At 39.8% G+C, this 16,955-nt stretch overlaps 1 protein-coding gene across 32 annotated transcripts in view; it reads left to right on the forward strand.

Annotated features, from left to right (window-relative positions):
• ADGRL3 (adhesion G protein-coupled receptor L3) overlaps positions 1-16,955 on the forward strand; it is a 459,475-nt gene that overhangs the window by 102,995 nt on the left and 339,525 nt on the right. For all 32 annotated transcript variants that reach the window (XM_042454258.1, XM_042454256.1, XM_042454257.1 and 29 more), the window contains 2 exons: positions 4,938-5,143; positions 13,998-14,211. In XM_042454258.1, coding sequence (XP_042310192.1) covers positions 5,059-5,143; positions 13,998-14,211 — 299 coding nt within the window. In that variant the 5' untranslated portion in view covers positions 4,938-5,058. The remainder of the gene's footprint in view (positions 1-4,937; positions 5,144-13,997; positions 14,212-16,955) is intronic.

A 16,955-nucleotide genomic window follows, 5' to 3' on the forward strand; every position in this document is an offset into this window, starting at 1 on the left:
TTCATACAAATATATGCTTTACCACTTTACTTATTTTATACTAAAAATCACCTCAGTGCACCCTTTCCCTGGAGCCTTCCCATCCATATACTCCAACCAAAATTTTAATTCATCTCATGAAGGTAATTTTCCATCTTCTTTTCTTAATACTTTTTCAATAATTTTTTTCCATATTTCATCAAAATCATTTCTTTTCCATAATCCTTTTTTCACTTTCAGTTTACATGTTAATTTATCATTAATTGCTATTTGCCAGACTTCTTTATACCAATCCTCCAGTTCCACATTTATTTTTGTTTTCCAATTTCTCGCTATAATTAATCTCGCTGCTGTAAGTAAATTTGTTACAAGACTTCTTTTTTCTTTTTTCTATTCTACATCATTATATAGTGATAACAATACTATACTTGGTTTTATATCTATTCTTATATCCCTAATATTTTCTATTTCTAATACTATTATTTCCCTTTTTTTACATATTTACATTGCCACCACATATGTATATACAATCCCACTTCATTACATCTTCTCCAACAGTATTTTGAATTATTTTTATCTGTAATGTGTAATCTCATTGGCGTTAAGTACCTTTTCCAGATCAGCTTATAATAATTTTCCTTAATTCGTACCGATAGATTTTTCAGATGTCTTTGTTCCCAAATTTTATTCCATTCATTTTCACAAAATTTACATCCTAATTCTTCTTCCCATATCTCTTTCCAAATATTTTGGTTTATTTTTTTCTTTTATTCTCCATTAATAATTTAGAAATTTTGCTAGTTATTCCTTTCATATTTTCATTTCCCTTTAGTTCTTTTCCTTTCTGAATTATTTGTTCAAATTGCGTATATTTTCCCTTGCTAACCCACGCAAGCAATAACTGAGCTAAGAGTACAGAGACAGCAGATATTTTTAAAGAAAGGTATGGTATTTATTCTAAGTAGACCGGTATCATTCATGCAAGGCCTCCTTGCCTCGCAGCTACAGAATGTATAGTTACAAGATGTTCATTTCTGGCAAGCCAAAAGATAAACATTACAAAAGCCTAGATGCACTAGCTATCACATTTCCTAAGCTACTCACACAGAGATGGGTTCTGCAGTCCTTGATGGGTTTTTGGATGCAAGGAGCTGGTTCTCATTGCCTAGCGCAACTTGCATCCCTTAAGCCTGCCCTTTTGGCACATGTCAATCAGCTGGGTTCCCAAAACAAGACCAAAAAATAAAGCCACATGGCCTCAGAGGCCTTTTAAAGACCTCTGGCGGAAGGTTCTTGAAAAACCCGGACCTGCTCTACTGATTGGCCAGTTGGGCCTTAGGTCAGCTATGATGTAAATTCTCATTAGCATGTGATGTAAGCTCTCATTAGCATGTACCTCCCCCAGCTTAACCCTTTATGATTTGAGAGATGTCCTCAAATGACTGGTGGCCCAGTCTTTACAGATACATGTTCTAAAATCAGTATAATCATAGAGCAGATGGTTCCTTTTTCACCAACAATTTCTCTTTTATCTGTTTTCCCCAAAGATCATAAGCAATTGATACACAAAGATCTTTTTATATTCCTATATTTGGCAGCAAGATTAAAAATTGTCTCAATTTTTGTCATTAGATTAGTGACATATAGGTATCTAGAATAGCACACTTGTGGAAAAACTAACTGCTCAAGTTAGTGATTAAAAATAAATTTCATTTATATAATTTCTATGCTACTTGGTTTCCATATTTTGACGTTGTTTATTGTGACTTGTACATTTGTTATGGTCACTTCTGGGAAAAGTACTGATTTTAAGGCTATAAAATTTTTGTATGTTATTATTATTATTATTATAGTTTATTTCTATAGCGCTGTAAATGTACTTTTTATTTAATGTATTTTTTTATTTAAGGTTACAAATGCTATCATATAATCTGTTTTAATTTTCTACTGAATTTTCTATGTGTTTCACGCCCTGCTCTTCACTACCTTTTCTTTACTTTTCTTTCTTTCTTTCTTTCTTTCTTTCTTTCTTTCTTCTTTTATAATCTATTAGTTAGGTTTGTTGGGCACGTGTAGTATGATTGATAATTAATGTTTTAATGTTTGTATTTTGGTTGAAACTTTAATAAAATTAAAAATAATAAAAAGGTTTAAAATGCTTTGAGTAATGAGAATATCTGCTCTAAAAATCAGGATTGTTATTTGTTAAATATTACTCTACTAATAGACAAAAGTGAGCTAAACAAGGAAAGACCTTTTGACTTTTTAGGGAATAAAAAATTCTAATGTTGCTGCTAAAACACTTTATCAAACAATCAAAGCAGGTGGCTTAGCTACCCCACATATTAACTAGTATTATATACCTAGCATGCCATCTGGTGAGACAGCATGGCAGAGATAGCAAATTTATACTGCACAATACCATCATAGAATGATAGAACAACAAAATCTAGCGTTAATTTTGAAAATGTGTTCCTGCATTGCAATAAATAAAAATGTATCCTTGTGCCTATTATTAAAACAGATCCAATTTAACTGTGGACTTTCAGGACTTCCACAGATTTGTTAGAATGAAACTTTTAAAGGTAAGAGATGCAGAGCGGGATCCAATTTCAGCATCTGAGTCTTTCAGCTTGCCTGCCCCAATTGAGAGAGTGTGGAATTTGTGGTGATAGCTTTTCATGCCAATAATGAGACTGCTTTAACTGCCCTGGCTCAATGCTAGGGAATTCTGGGCACTATAGTTTTGTGAGACATTTCATTTTCTCTGTCAGAGAGCTCTGGTGCCACAGTAAACTACAATTCCCAGGATTCCCCAGCATTCAGCTGTCTCAAACTGGATTTATTTATTTACTGTATTTATACCCAGTTCCTCTGCCAGAAAGGCTTTCAGAGTGGCTCTCAAACTGGTTATTTCTGTATTGTGTTTTGAACCTTGATTTAATAATAAGGAGACACATACACCTAACCGTCTTCAAATTAATATCCAGGTCTCTGTCATTCCTGTGTCTGATTTAGAATAAAACCGATACTTTGGCCAAGATGTTGCCGACAATAATAACTTGAAACAATAAAAATATAGATATAAACTACATCCATACTTAAAGCCATTCTGATTCAGTTTCCCTTTACTATTAAGTTGCTTCTAAGAGATTTAATAATATTTATACATTGTAGTGTTGGACTAGAATTGACAAAACCTGCCTTTACTGAGGCCTGTTACAGACTGCCAAAATAAGGCTGCTTTGGGTCTCTTTGGAGGTATGCTATTTAAATGATGCATGGGTCCTAAGAGTCCGGAGGTTGCGCCAAAGCCACACTCCATTCCTAAGCACTGGAGGGCAGCTTTGGTGCAGCTTCTGGATTCTTAGGATGCATGCATCATTTAAATAGCATACCTCCAAAAAGACCCGAAGTAGCTTTATTTTGGCAGTCTGTAACAGGCCATAGTTACTGAGATTAAAAATGGGAAGGAGGACCAAATCTGCCAATCTGATTCTTTGGATATAAATGCAACAGATAAAATAACTGTGATTCTAAGCTATCTTGGAGACAGTCTAATACTTCTGAAAGATTGAAAGCAATGCAATGCTATGTGTATCTTTGTCCTCAGTATCATTCCAGCACTAATTACCCAAAATACTGTTGGGAAAGATCAATGTCATTCTCCTCTACTGCATTGGTTCCCATCCTTATTTTCACTTATGTACTCCTTGGCAGCCATGGATTGTATGCTAGCAAAATGTTTGTAATTGATATTGCTGGTATTTCAAGCCCAGGGCGGCTGCTACAATGTGCACACATCAAAGCAGGAAGTGTTTGTGTTAACCAGTGTCCCTGATTTTGCAAGCGGGGAGTTCACAAAAGCTTCCCGCATTGGGAGGCCCATTGAAGCAGTGGCCTTGGGAATTGTTGTTATATTTCTTTGTATCCCACTCTTTTCCCTGAACTGGGACTCAGAGCAGCTTCACAACATTTAAAACAATACAATTAAAAACATAGAAAAGTGATACATTAAAACAGAATTAAATTGTTAGAATATTAACGCTGGGAGGGGGTTTGGCGGTGCAGGTTCTTGGTGTTCCCCACTCACAAAGCTTGAGGCTGTTGTGCATGCATTCACATAAACGCCTCCAACTTTGAACAGTACCAAGGAGAATTGCTGAGAGGTGGTGATGGAAAATTTGCAAATGTGGAGGGCAGACTATACTTAAATTGTGAAAGTTGACTTCGTTGCACTCCGTCTGGACATTATGGAATATCGCCACATAGCACTGAGCTGGATTTATTTTATTTAAAATATTTATACCTTATACCATGTGTATTGTCTCCAGTAAGGATCAAACAAGGATAAAACAATACAACGGTCACTAATAATTGCTTTGGAGGGTGATGGATTCTTCTTGTTTTCTCTCTGTGGGGCCTTCCAGCAAGACAAGTGAACACTATCAGCAGGTACCCAAAGCAGTGGTGAAAGCATCAGCTCCTTTCCTCCTCAGTGGCAGCCACCATGAGGCACCGTTAAAAGCAAGACAAATGCATGTGTGGATTGAGTTGGTGCCAAGCTCCATGGATAGCTGTCTTCACCTGCCCTCCTTTTGCCTCCCTTCCTCCCACTTCTCGCTTTGCTAGTCAACTCCATCATCCCCACTCCTGCCATGAAGAGGGGAGAGGTTGTGAGAGCACAGAGCAGGGAGTGAGATGGGGCCCTGGAGGAGGAGGAGGAGGATGCGGATGCCCAATTAATAGCACCACCTTGAGCTGGCACACCTCCCTATTCATTGTCTATAGTCTCTTTGCTTTCTCACACTTGCAGCCACACCTCCATTATTGATTATTCCATCGTTACTAAAAAATAATAATGTGCTGTGGTTAGAAACCACTGTTCCACTAGATGTCAAATGTAATATGGATTTTTTACTGGAAACGCTTAACTTCATCTTTTCACTTACTTCTAGGTCTAGAATTCTGAATATTGAGCAAACGTGGTTCAGTAAAGTCTGCCTCTCCTTTTTGGATTAAAGTGACTGTCTCCTGGAAGAATACTGGCAGAAAGAAAACTTTTGGAAACATTCCCTGATGAACCCCGTTGAAGTTTTGTCCACCGTCATGTGGCCATCGCAGCTGCTGTTCTTCACAATGCTCTTGGCATCCACCGTCAGTTGTAAGTGATGCTCCATTTCAGTTTCTGTTGACTGCAGCTTTGAAAAGTTTGGAATAGATCGTGTTGGCTGGGGTATAAAAACAAGAAATGTTTGATTTGATTGACTGTGTGGCCTTTTAAAATAATGCTTTCACAAATATGGGGTTCTATAGCTCTGCTTGCCCCTGGAAAGTGTTCCATAGAAATGAAACATTGCATATGTAGGTTTCTCCAGAAAGGGAAGCATTGGGTCCACAAGTCGCCTCCATGGCCTTCCTCCAGGTAGGAAGGTGTTGTTGTTGTTGTGTGCTTTCAAATAGTTTCCAACTTATTCTGATCCTAAGGTAAATGTATCATGGGGTTCTCTTGGCAAGAATTGCTTAGAGCGGGTTTGCCATTGTCCTCTGAGGCTGAGAGAGTGTGACTGTCCCAAGACCACACAGTGGGCCATGGATGACTGAGTAGGGATTTAGACCCTGGTTTCCCAGAATCTTTGTCCAGGACTCACACCACAATACCATGCTGGCACTGTGCAAGAAAGCTACAGTAATTCACACCACTGATTCCTCTGCATTTTCCTTGTATGAGTGCTTAGTACAGGAGTGGAGCTATTGTGGTCTGATTCTTATTTATTTTTTTTAATGCTCCCAAACACTCCCAAATGTTGCTCTGGGGAGAAACTTTTGGGCTTCTCAGGGCATTTTGGGCCAGGAGTGGCCTTGTTTTTTCAACAAGAAGTCAACTTCCTATTAACACTATTAATCAACGATCAAGAAAAACTAATCGGTGAAATCTATAGAAAATTACTACAATTGGATATGGAAAATGAAACCATTAAGGATACGATGGTAAAGTGGGCTAGCTCTCTTGGTTATAATATACAATTAGAGAAGTGAGAACATGTTTGGATAAAAGGGTTGAGATATACAGCATCACAAAATATAAAAGAAAACTAGGTTAAAATGTTTTATCGCTGGTACTTAACCCCAGAAAGATTAGCAAAATTTTATAAAAATAAAAACAACAAATGTTGGAAATGCGAAGAGGTAACAGGGACATTCATACACTGTTGGTGGAACTGCAAAAAGGTAAAAAAAATAGAAACAAATTAGAGACTTAATTAGTGAAATTTTACATATTAAGTTAGAATTAAAACCAGAAAGCTTCCTATTGAGTATATTTGATAATGAAATAGAAACGAAATACGGAAAACAACTTTTTTATATGGTAGCAATAGCAAGAATACTATTAGCACAAAAATGGAAATCAAAGGATATTCCGAAGAAAGAGGAATGAGTATTAAAGCTAATGGAAATAATAGAAATGGATAAATTAACTCAAATAATAAGAGAGAAATCTATAGGGAATATCTCGAAAAAAATTAACCAAGAATGTGACTTAGTGTTTGAATATATGAGGAAGCAATGGGGGAGCTTGTGGTACTTAACTTGATTGTAGATTATATTTGTTTCGAGGGTATTTTTATTTGAATATCTATTGAATAAGTATAGCATTTGTAATGGAGAAGGAAATAAGAAGTAAAGAAACAAATAGGAAGAATAAGATGTAAGTATAGTTAGTAGTGAAGAAGATGATAAAAGAATAGGTGAGATAAATAGGTTGTGTATAAGAGATACTAGAAGTAACATACTATGCAAAGAGGATGGAAGTCATAGGTTTTAATTTAAATGGTGGAGGGTGGTTTGGGTGGGTGGGGTGGGGAGTGGGTTATGTTGTTGTGTTATGTTATGTTGTGTTGTGTATGCTAAAAGATTTAAAAAAAAAAAGAAGTCAACTTCCAGGTCATGTCCTGTTGCTAAAAAGGCTCTACTTGGCCTAACATGGTTCAGAGAAGAGTCAAAATAGGATAAAATTGCTTCAAGTGGGCAACTTTGGGGCATTTGGGGACCCCCAAAATGCAGTGAGGGGTGAAGCCCTCCAAGGTCCCCTGAGTGGCCTCCATGACAGTTTAGAGGCCAAAGGTTATCCACTCTGGATTTAGAGCCATATTCTGTGGCATGTAAAAGTCTATACAGAGTGGAAGAAGATCCTGGGAATTTGACAGGGAAAATTTAGCCAAATATTGTAGTCAACAAACAACTTGAGCTCCAAAGCTTTATTTGTAATAAAGACTATCAAACAAGCCAGAAAAGGGAAAAAATTAAACATTTTAGTAGTACAGCATTAGATTTGATAATCTGGATAACATCTATTGTCTGATTGGATACTTCCTGTGATCACTAATCTTAGCACTGACAGTTTTCTTTCTTCTAAAGAAAACTGGTTCCAACTCCTGGAATAATTCTCTTTGTCTTGGAAACATTGGTGAATTCTCTACTGCAGCGGTCCTCAGACTTTTTACCCTTGGGACTCCCTCCCCTTTTCATCTACACATGGAAGCCCCCCCAACAAGTACTGGTAACATCAAAGCACAGCTCTACCATTTTATAATATACATTTCATACTGTTCCAAAAACCCTACTGCTGAATTTCAGTGGTGAACTGGAAAAGGTCATTAGAGCAAGGAGGACATGCTTGTTTAAATGTGGGTTTCCTAGCGTGCTGCCAATTTCTGTGGCAGCCCTTATGCTTCTTTCCATGGCTTTTATTAGTTTGTCACTGAAATTTAGTTGCTTGATTTGACATTGAAATTTAGTGATATAGATTTAATGTGAATCATGGGAAGCAAGGAGCATTCCAGGTGGGAAGTGCAGACATTTAGGACTGCATGTTTATTTTTTGACCAAGAACAAAATTACTCCACAGCTGGAGGGATGAGGACTGCTTGCCAGAATTGTAGGTCACTAAAATGAGTACCCAGCTTGTTGGGGGCAATTGGCTTTCTCATTGCAAACTGCTTAGAGAGTGCTAGTTCACTGATAAGTGATATGGATAATTGCTATCAGTGGAGTGGTGAATCTCCTTTTGTAGTGATAGGACTCATGATTCTGCATAGCTCCTTTGCTGTTTAGGACAGAATCTAAAGGGTAATGTGGCCTCTCTCTGGCCCACTGCTGGATGGGGTCCCACCCTTCCTTGCTTCTCCATGGAAGTACGTAGTCTAAGGTCGTATGCTTTCAACACATCTTCTCTATTGACACAATGTCTTGTTTCCTCTAGTAACTCAAACTTCTCCCGCGCAACACAAACAAAAGTGAAACAGGCATAAAATGGCTGAGTCTTCACTGGCTCCTCTCTCCTTCTTGGACACTTCCCAGTTGGCATTTCCATTGCTGCAGCAGCCTCACCCTATACTCCACCTTTGGCCTCGGACGTCTCACCACTCCCCTTCTATCAGGCTGAAACCCCTAGGGCTTGGCATGCCCTTCCTCAAGGAGGACGTGTGGAGACCTCTTTGTGTGGGCTTCCTGCAGGGGGTCTCCCTTTCAAGTCATTTCAGTTCCTTGTCCCCCTTTCATCCCTTCTCCTAGCCCCATAGTCTCTTCCTTCCCCAACACTGGGTGCAGACCTTCCAAATATCTCCCAAAACCTGGTCTTGGGAGGGCTCTCGGCTCTCTTACCAGCTGCCAGTGCCTACCTCCCTGGCTCCAAAATCCCATCCACCTTTCCTTGTTGGCTCTCCCGAGTACCTTCTTCCTCTCAGTCCAGACTTGCCTCTCACTCTCTCACAAGCCCCTTTCTTCTCTCTTCAGTGTGTCCATCCAACTCCAGGCAGGGGATCTCTCTCGCACCTCCCCCCTCCTGGTTCTTCCCTTTTTAGGCCCTTGTCTTTGGTCCATGCCTCACCCTCTTATCCTTCTTTCTGAGCGCTTTGGGGCCGATTCTTCAGCCTCCCGTGTTTTCAGTTGGCTCCTCCATTTGGATCAGCATGGATATCGGAGGTGGGGCAGAAGGTCTTGGAATGTGCAGAGTGCGCAGACTGCATGGATTTACGCAAAAACTTCTTGCCACAAGAAACACTAAGCAGACTGTCACGGAGCTGTGTGCCAGATCTCCTCCTTCCCTCCAGATGCTGAGAAAGCACATTGAAACAATTGTCTCTTCAAAGAGGCTCTTTAATCTTCCAGTTGCTACATACAGAAACCAAAATCAACAGCTACACATCCACCACTGACAACCAAGAAACCCACACTGTACAATGAGGCTTGGGCTTTATATACACTTTTGCCATGCTGCCACCAAGCTCAGCCTGTTCCTGCTGTGTCACCTTAGTTGTTGTCCCCCAACCAAGATGACCAAGTGTATTTTCATTAGTTTTTCAACACTTCACAGTGCTTTCTGGCACATGATGAACTTGCAGATACATCACATGTCTTGTACCAGCTGCAACCAATTCCTTGGTTATCAGGCTGCAAGTGAACCAAAGTTACCTTTGTCACTTCTTCACATCTGGAAATTTTATATCAGGCTTTATTCTTTAACATTCCCCTCTAAAATGTACTGATGTGTGTGTGTCATTGTGCCAAATACATTTTTAACCATCCTGCCTATGTTTTGCACTTTAGCTGAACAGCCAAACTTGTGCATTTAAGGTGCCATACCAACAGCTGTTTATGCTTTTCCACTGGCAATGCTTTTTGTTAGAACATCAGCTATGTTGTCCGTGGTGTCGATGTACTCCAGACTTAAAATCTTGTTCTGGACGATCTCCCTGACATTCTGACAGGTATGTATTTCGTGCGACACTTCAGATTTTCAGTTTCAGACATTGCAATGCAAGATTGCGAGTCTTCATGCACTACAGTTGGACCTGTGCATTTTTCACCTAAGTTCTCTAGCAACTGACATACTCACTGGACTTTTCCAGCCATTTCAGACAATGCTACAAATTCTGCCTCAGTAGTACTCAGTGCCACACAGTTCTGCTTCCTACTTCGCCACAGTACTGGGCTATCTGCAAATCTTACCAGCAAACCCGACACTGACTTTCTGTCATGTAGTTCAGAAGCAAAAGAACTAGCCACAAAACAATCAAGCTGATCCATGCTTTCCTGTATCACCAGCTTTCTGTCTTTGGTTCCCTTCAGATACTTAAGCACATGTTTCACTGCTGTCCAATCTTCAATTTTGGGATTGCTTACTTTTCTGCTAAGCACCCCTATAGCAAAAGAAATGTCAGGCCTTGTGTTATTTGCAATAAACAACAAGCTGCCTATTGTACTCCTGTACAGTTCTGGGTTTTCAATATCCTTTGTTGACTCACAGCTGGTGTAACCAGGAGTCATTGGACTTCTAACTACTTTAGTACTTTCCAGACCACATTTCTCAATCAGCCTTTCTTTATTATTATTATTATTATTATTATTATTATTATTATTATTTATATAGCGCTGTAGAGTTGCACAGCACTGTACATAAAACAATAGATATATAAGAGAAAGCCTGCCTATGGCGTACAGTCTAGGAGATAATAGGATAATACATATAAAATAGATAGCAATACAGGAAATGGCTCAATAAAGGAGAAAAAAGAACATCGCATAGCAAATGGTAATCACGCAATGCCTGGGAACGCTGCCCTGAACAGGATGGTCTTCAACTCTGTTTTGAAGCTGGTTAATTAAGTGATGGCCCTTGCTCGTGGGGGAAGACGGTTCCAGGAGTGAGGGGCAGCAAGTGAAAATTGGCGAATCCGAGATGGGACAGAGAAAATCCTGGGCTGGGACAGCAGACCTTGATTACCAGAGCGGAGGGCCCGAGTGGGAAGGTGAGGAGAAATAAGTTCTGATAAGTAAGGAGGGACCAGCCCATGGAGGGCTTTAAATGTCAACAGCAGGAGCTTATACTGAATATGGAAAGGGAGGGGGAGCCAGTGAAGGGATGCCAACAAAGGAGAGATATGGTCAGAGCGGTGGGCGGATGTAATAATGCATGCAGCAGAAATTAAAGGACGGAGGTGAGAAAGAGGAAGCCCAGCCAGGAGGACGTTACAGTAATCAAGTCGTGATTCCACTAGGGCATGGACCAGAATCTTGGCAGTAGAGGCAGAGAGATATGGTCGGATTTTGGCAATGCTGTATAAAAAGAATCTACAAGCTTTGGCTGTGGTCTGGATCGGAGGGATACACGACAGGGAAGAATCAAAGATAAAACCAAGACTACGGGCTTGCTGCACTGGTTGAATAGAAATGTTGTCCACATAAACGGACTTAGGGGGAAAGACAAGAAGCTCTGTCTTGGACATGTTGAGCTTCAAACGCCGATGGCGCATCCACTGCGAGACAGCTGTGAGACAGGATGAAACTTACTGTTCAAGCCTTGGAGAAAGGTCAGGGGTGGAAAGATACAACTCGGTGTCATTGCCGTACAGATGGTAGGAAAACCAAAAGAGCTAATGAGTTTACCTAAGGACAGTGTGTAGAGAGAAAAGAGAAGGGGACCCAGAACAGAGCTCTGGGGCACTCCAACAGATAAGGGAACAGAGGACGAGGTCTGACCACCTGTGACCACTGCAAAAGATCTGCCTGACAAATAAGATCTAAACCAGTCGAGAACAGAGTCTGAGAACCCAAGGTCAGAAAGTATATCCACTAGAAGATCGTGATCAACGGTGTCAAAGGCTGCAGACAAATCAAGAAGGATGAGAAAAGAGTAAAGGCCATTAGCCTTGGCTCGTAAAAGGTCATTTGAGATCTTATGTCCTGTGCCAGCTGCAACCAATTCTTTGGTTATCAGGCTGCAAGTGACCCATACAGTGGGGCAAAAAAAAGTAGAAGTGGAAGCTCCAATTGATACAAAACATGGCAGCCAGACTGGTCACCAGAAAATCCAAGTTCAACCATATTACACCTATTTTAAAATCACTACATTGGCTGCCTGTTAGCTTCTGGGCTCAGTACAAGGTGTTGGTTATTACCTGTAAAGCCCTACATGGCCTGGGTCCAGTCTGCTTGAAGGAATGCCTCCTCCCATACAGTCCTTCCCGTACACTCTGATCCTCCGGGAAAAACCTCTTACAATCTAGAAAGACCAGACTGGGGGTGACCTCCCGGAGGTCCTTTTCTGTCACCACTCCAAAAACCTGTAATGATCTGCCGGAAGAGATTCGCCAATTATCCTCACTCGAGGCTTTTAAAAAGGTGACAAAAACCTTTCTCTTCTGGCAGGCCTTCCCCGATTGATAATGTCCAGAGCCAATTGAATCCCCCTTTTCTTATTTTTCTTATTTGTGATTTGTTTTTAACTTTGATGTATTGTTATGTACTTTTTAAACATTTTTTTACTGTTTAATTGTATAGTTGGGAGGGAGGGTTGGGTCGAGGTCTTATGGGCCTTGTTGTTTTTATTGTTGTATACTGTATTTACTTTGTTGTTACCCGCCTCGATCCTCAATCGGAAGAGGCGGGATATAAATAAATATTTATTATTATTATTATTATTATTATTATTATTATTATTATTTAGTCAGCCACCAATTGTGCAAGTTCTCCCACTTAAAAAGATGAGAGAGGCCTGTAATTGACATCATAGGTAGACCTCAACTATGAGAGACAAAATGAGAAAACAAATCCAGACAATCACTTTGTCTTGATTTGGAAATAATTTATTTGCAAATTATGGTGGAAAATAAGTATTTGGTCACCGACAAGCAAGATTTCTGGCTCTCACAGACCTATAACTTCTCCTTTAAGAGGCTCCTCTGTCCTCCACTCATTACCTGTATTAATGGCACCTGTTTGAACTCGTTATCAGTATAAAAGACACCTGTCCACAACCTCAAACAGTCACACTCCAAATTCCACTATGGTGAAGACCAAAGAGCAGTTGAAGGACACCAGAAACAACATTGTAGACCTGCACCAGGCTGGGAAGACTGAATCTGCAATAGGCGAGAAGCTTGGTGTGAAGAAAACAACTGTGGGAGCAATAATTAGAAAATGGAAGACACACAAGACCACTGATAATCGCCCTTGATCTGGGGCTCCATGCAAGATTGCACCTGTGGGGTGAAAATGATCACAAGAACAGTGAGCAAAAATCCTGGAACCACATGGGGGGGGGACCTAGTGAATGACCTGTGAAGAGCTGGGACAAACGTAACAAAGACTACCATCAGTAACACACTATGCCGCCAGGGACTCAGATCCTGCAGTGCCAACCCTATTTGAAGGAGACCCATGGTGTTCAGGGTGAAGGAAAATCTCCGAAGCAGAGGCTTTGCCACTAGATTTACCACTGGGAGGATTTACCACTGGGAGCGCTGCAAATCCCCCTTGATTTTACCATGGCTTCTCCTGCAGCTGCTCTAAATTATATGGGAGCTGTGCCAGTACAAAATATCTTGGATCATTTGTGGGAGGGCTCTCCTGTTACAAAGTTTTGGGGAAAGCACATGAACAATGCCTTCAACAGATCTAAAAATGCATTAAACAGAAATAAATGTTCCCACCTGCATGTAGCTTTTAAAATGTTCCTTCTGTTCACATTTTACCATGCTATGACTTAACATAAGGCTTACTAGATAAAGACTTAATATATTTGATTGTGATTTAATATAATACCTGTTTAAGTAAGATGCTTTTGGAATAGTAAGGTAAGACAGGGTGCATTTATGCCCACATGAGCTTGCTACCTTAATAAACTCAATGAGCTTTTAACAATTGCATTTTGTTAGTGAGAGGTGATTTTTAGATACCCTGGGGATGACCACCGCATTTATTAATTCAGTTACGCTGCAGCTAAATATTTTATTCACAGAAGTCTAATAAAAAGCATAAGTAAATTCTAATTTTAGTAATGTATGAATAAACAGAATAAACTGTATAAAATTTTGCATGGAAGCATCTGAAGGAGTTATTTGGTTTAGAAAGTGACACTGCACAATTGAATCTCCCAATAGTTTGCATTAATGTAAAGAAATTTAATTATGTTTGAGTTCTGCAGTTCCCTTAAATGTGTTATTTTCTCTTTCTAGCTTTTAGCCGTGCCCCTGTTCCTATGGCTGTGGTCCGAAGGGAACTCTCCTGTGAAAGCTACCCAATAGAACTGCGTTGCCCAGGAACAGATGTTATCATGATTGAAAGTGCCAACTATGGTAGGACAGACGATAAAATCTGTGATTCTGATCCTGCTCAGATGGAGAATATCCGCTGTTATCTGCCAGATGCTTATAAGATTATGACTCAAAGGTAGGCATTTTCTATTCTTGCATGGTGGGATTTATGTTAATCTTTCTTGCTATTTATGAACTTCTCTGTTTATAAAAGGCTATATGGAATCTTTCTGCACATTAATGTATACAGCTGTATACAGTTCTAAAATTTTTGTGGCAAATGATTCCAGGCTCAGTTTCATTATCCCCATCCTTTATCATTTCTAGCCCAAGTAATTCTCAGCATTTTCAGAGTTCACTTTGATTCATATTTTTTTCTCTGCAATCTTTTAGTTCAAAGACAGGCTATATTATTATCTGCCATAGTGCATGAGTGGAGAGACAAGAGCAGAAAATGAGTGATGAGTTAATGGAACATGCCAAATTCAAATTTCCTGATTTCAATCCTCTGAAGACCATACCTCACAGTTCTTAACTACATCTAACTAACCTTCTACACAACTCCCCCTCCCTCCTTCTTAAAAGGAGACTCCAAACAGACACAGACATTACGATGCTGTTGCTGTGACCCAGTTTGCATTAAGCTGTGATCCCCTTCCACCAGTTGAAAGTCACTGTTGCTATATTATACTGTATACTGAACATACCTTGAATGAATGATGAATGAAATTTTATTTCTATACCGCTATTCCTTGCAGATCACAGCGATTTACAAAAATCACCATCAAAAACACTACAATACATCAACCCATAACCCAATAATACAAAAACCCACGATACCAATTTAAAAAACAATACAAAGTATCCTAAAACATTTCATACAATCAATTCACAATCTAAAAACCAATTAAAACTTAACTTAAGATACATCTTTCATCCTCTAGATTTCCAATCCTGGCTTCCTCTCACTTGAACATAGATTGTGTAGTAGATAAACTAAAAAAAATAGCACGTTCCTCACATGTACAAGAAAAGTTAGCTTCTTATTGATTACTTTTTGTTGTGCAGGTGTGACATTTGACATCTTATGACATTGTTCCATAAAATGACTGATGAAGTGTACATTTTTTTTTTGCCAAACAGGCAGAAACATCACACTCTGTCCTATATTTGACAGTTACTGTATTTTCTGGTGTGTGAGACTGCTTTTTAACCCAAGAAAATCTTCTCAAAAGTCGGGGGTCGTCTTATACGCCAGGTGTCGTTTTATAGGACAGGTGCTGAAAGTTCCAAGCCAGACTGGAGAATCTGTGGTCACTGCATATGGTGGGGGGAGCTCACAAACGGCGGCATCCCCGCCATATGCGGTGACTGTATGAAAGCAGCAAGGGCAGCGCTGTACAAGTACGGTAGAAGAAAATCCACTCACCTGGAAATACGTGACTTAACATGGTCCCGATGACGAGGTGAGGGGGCACCTCACCGGGAAGGTGTAAGTGAAGGGCAGTGCAAGCTGCAAGTGTCTGGGATGCCCAGAGTATGGCCAAAAGAGACATGTTTGTGCTACCACTCTGATAGTCTTGGGGACAGGGAGGGCTGGGCAGGCAGGGAGAGCTGACCAATCCAAGCAGGCTTTGTATACAACAAGTTTTCCTGCTAAGTACCTGCAGGTCATAAGCATTTGAATTAAAATTACCATATGGAAATCAAATCTGATGCTTTTAAAATTTTTATTTGGTGTGCATTGGAAGAGGGGTAGTCTTAACTCTATATTTGTCTTATACGCCTAGTCTTATATGCTGGAAAATATGGTAATTGAGTTGGAAGACTCGTCTAGCATGCTCTCATTCCACAATAATAACTTTCTTGCTGAACATTTTAAAGATTTATTGTGATGAAAACAATGACCTAATGAAAAGTATATGTGGCCTTGTGATTTGCACCTATAATCTGTCCACACAGAATGGTGCTCTCTGTTGGTGATTTAATTGTAATAGTATCATTGTAACAAAAAATAAATCCTGTGATGTTTTGTTGGTATTGTGTGCCTTCTATAGTGGTTATATTTCCTACTTTGCAGAGGACAGTCATCTATTTCCATACTATTCAAAGTGGTGATCCATAGACACGATCCCTGAACCATTGGCACCTAGTCCCTAGAGAGTGTCCAGGAAAGAAACAATTGTAGCCAATGAGCAGAAATATGGTGTTGGTCCCCCAAAGAAGTTCACTCTTTTACTTGAAGCTTCATCCAGGTTTAAAGATAAAGGGTTGTACAAGGAGATTGCACGGGCCTTGAAGTGGTCCCTGGACAACATAATGTATAGTTTCACTATAATGAAATTATTTTTTTCTGAATTTCAGTTATAATAAGCATTGCTAAAGAGTAGGTTTTTTAAAAATCTATCTATCATCTAATTTATATGCCTTGTAAGCTATGGCCTTTTGACCTGCATCTGTTTGTCTGTCTGTCTGTCTATCTATGATATATTATATATTTACAGGCTCCCTTCTGGAACAAGGTGTAGTCCCAGGAATTTGTTTGGTACCAAGCACTGACACATATTACTGTTATAAAATCAGCTTTATGTTAGTAAATGATGCAGCATATGTTCTATAGCAGAGGAAGCACCACTGTCCTTTAAATGATCACGCCTAGCACCAGCTTGCAGCAAATAGTAGAACTGGACCCCTAAGCAAACAATTCTAGTCAAGCTATCCCTGGTCAGCTTTGAGGAGCCTCTAGGCTGGTATCCACCACCTCATTACCCCAGCAACGCCAGTGGAAGATGGACTGCCAAGGGTTATATAGTGGAGAAGCAAACAAAGAAAGTGGGCAAGCATGACCCACCTCCACCACTATAGTTAGAAGGACTATAC

Source organism: Sceloporus undulatus, chromosome 2 (assembly GCF_019175285.1).
Source record: "Sceloporus undulatus isolate JIND9_A2432 ecotype Alabama chromosome 2, SceUnd_v1.1, whole genome shotgun sequence".
Taxonomy (NCBI): Eukaryota; Metazoa; Chordata; class Lepidosauria; order Squamata; family Phrynosomatidae; genus Sceloporus; species Sceloporus undulatus.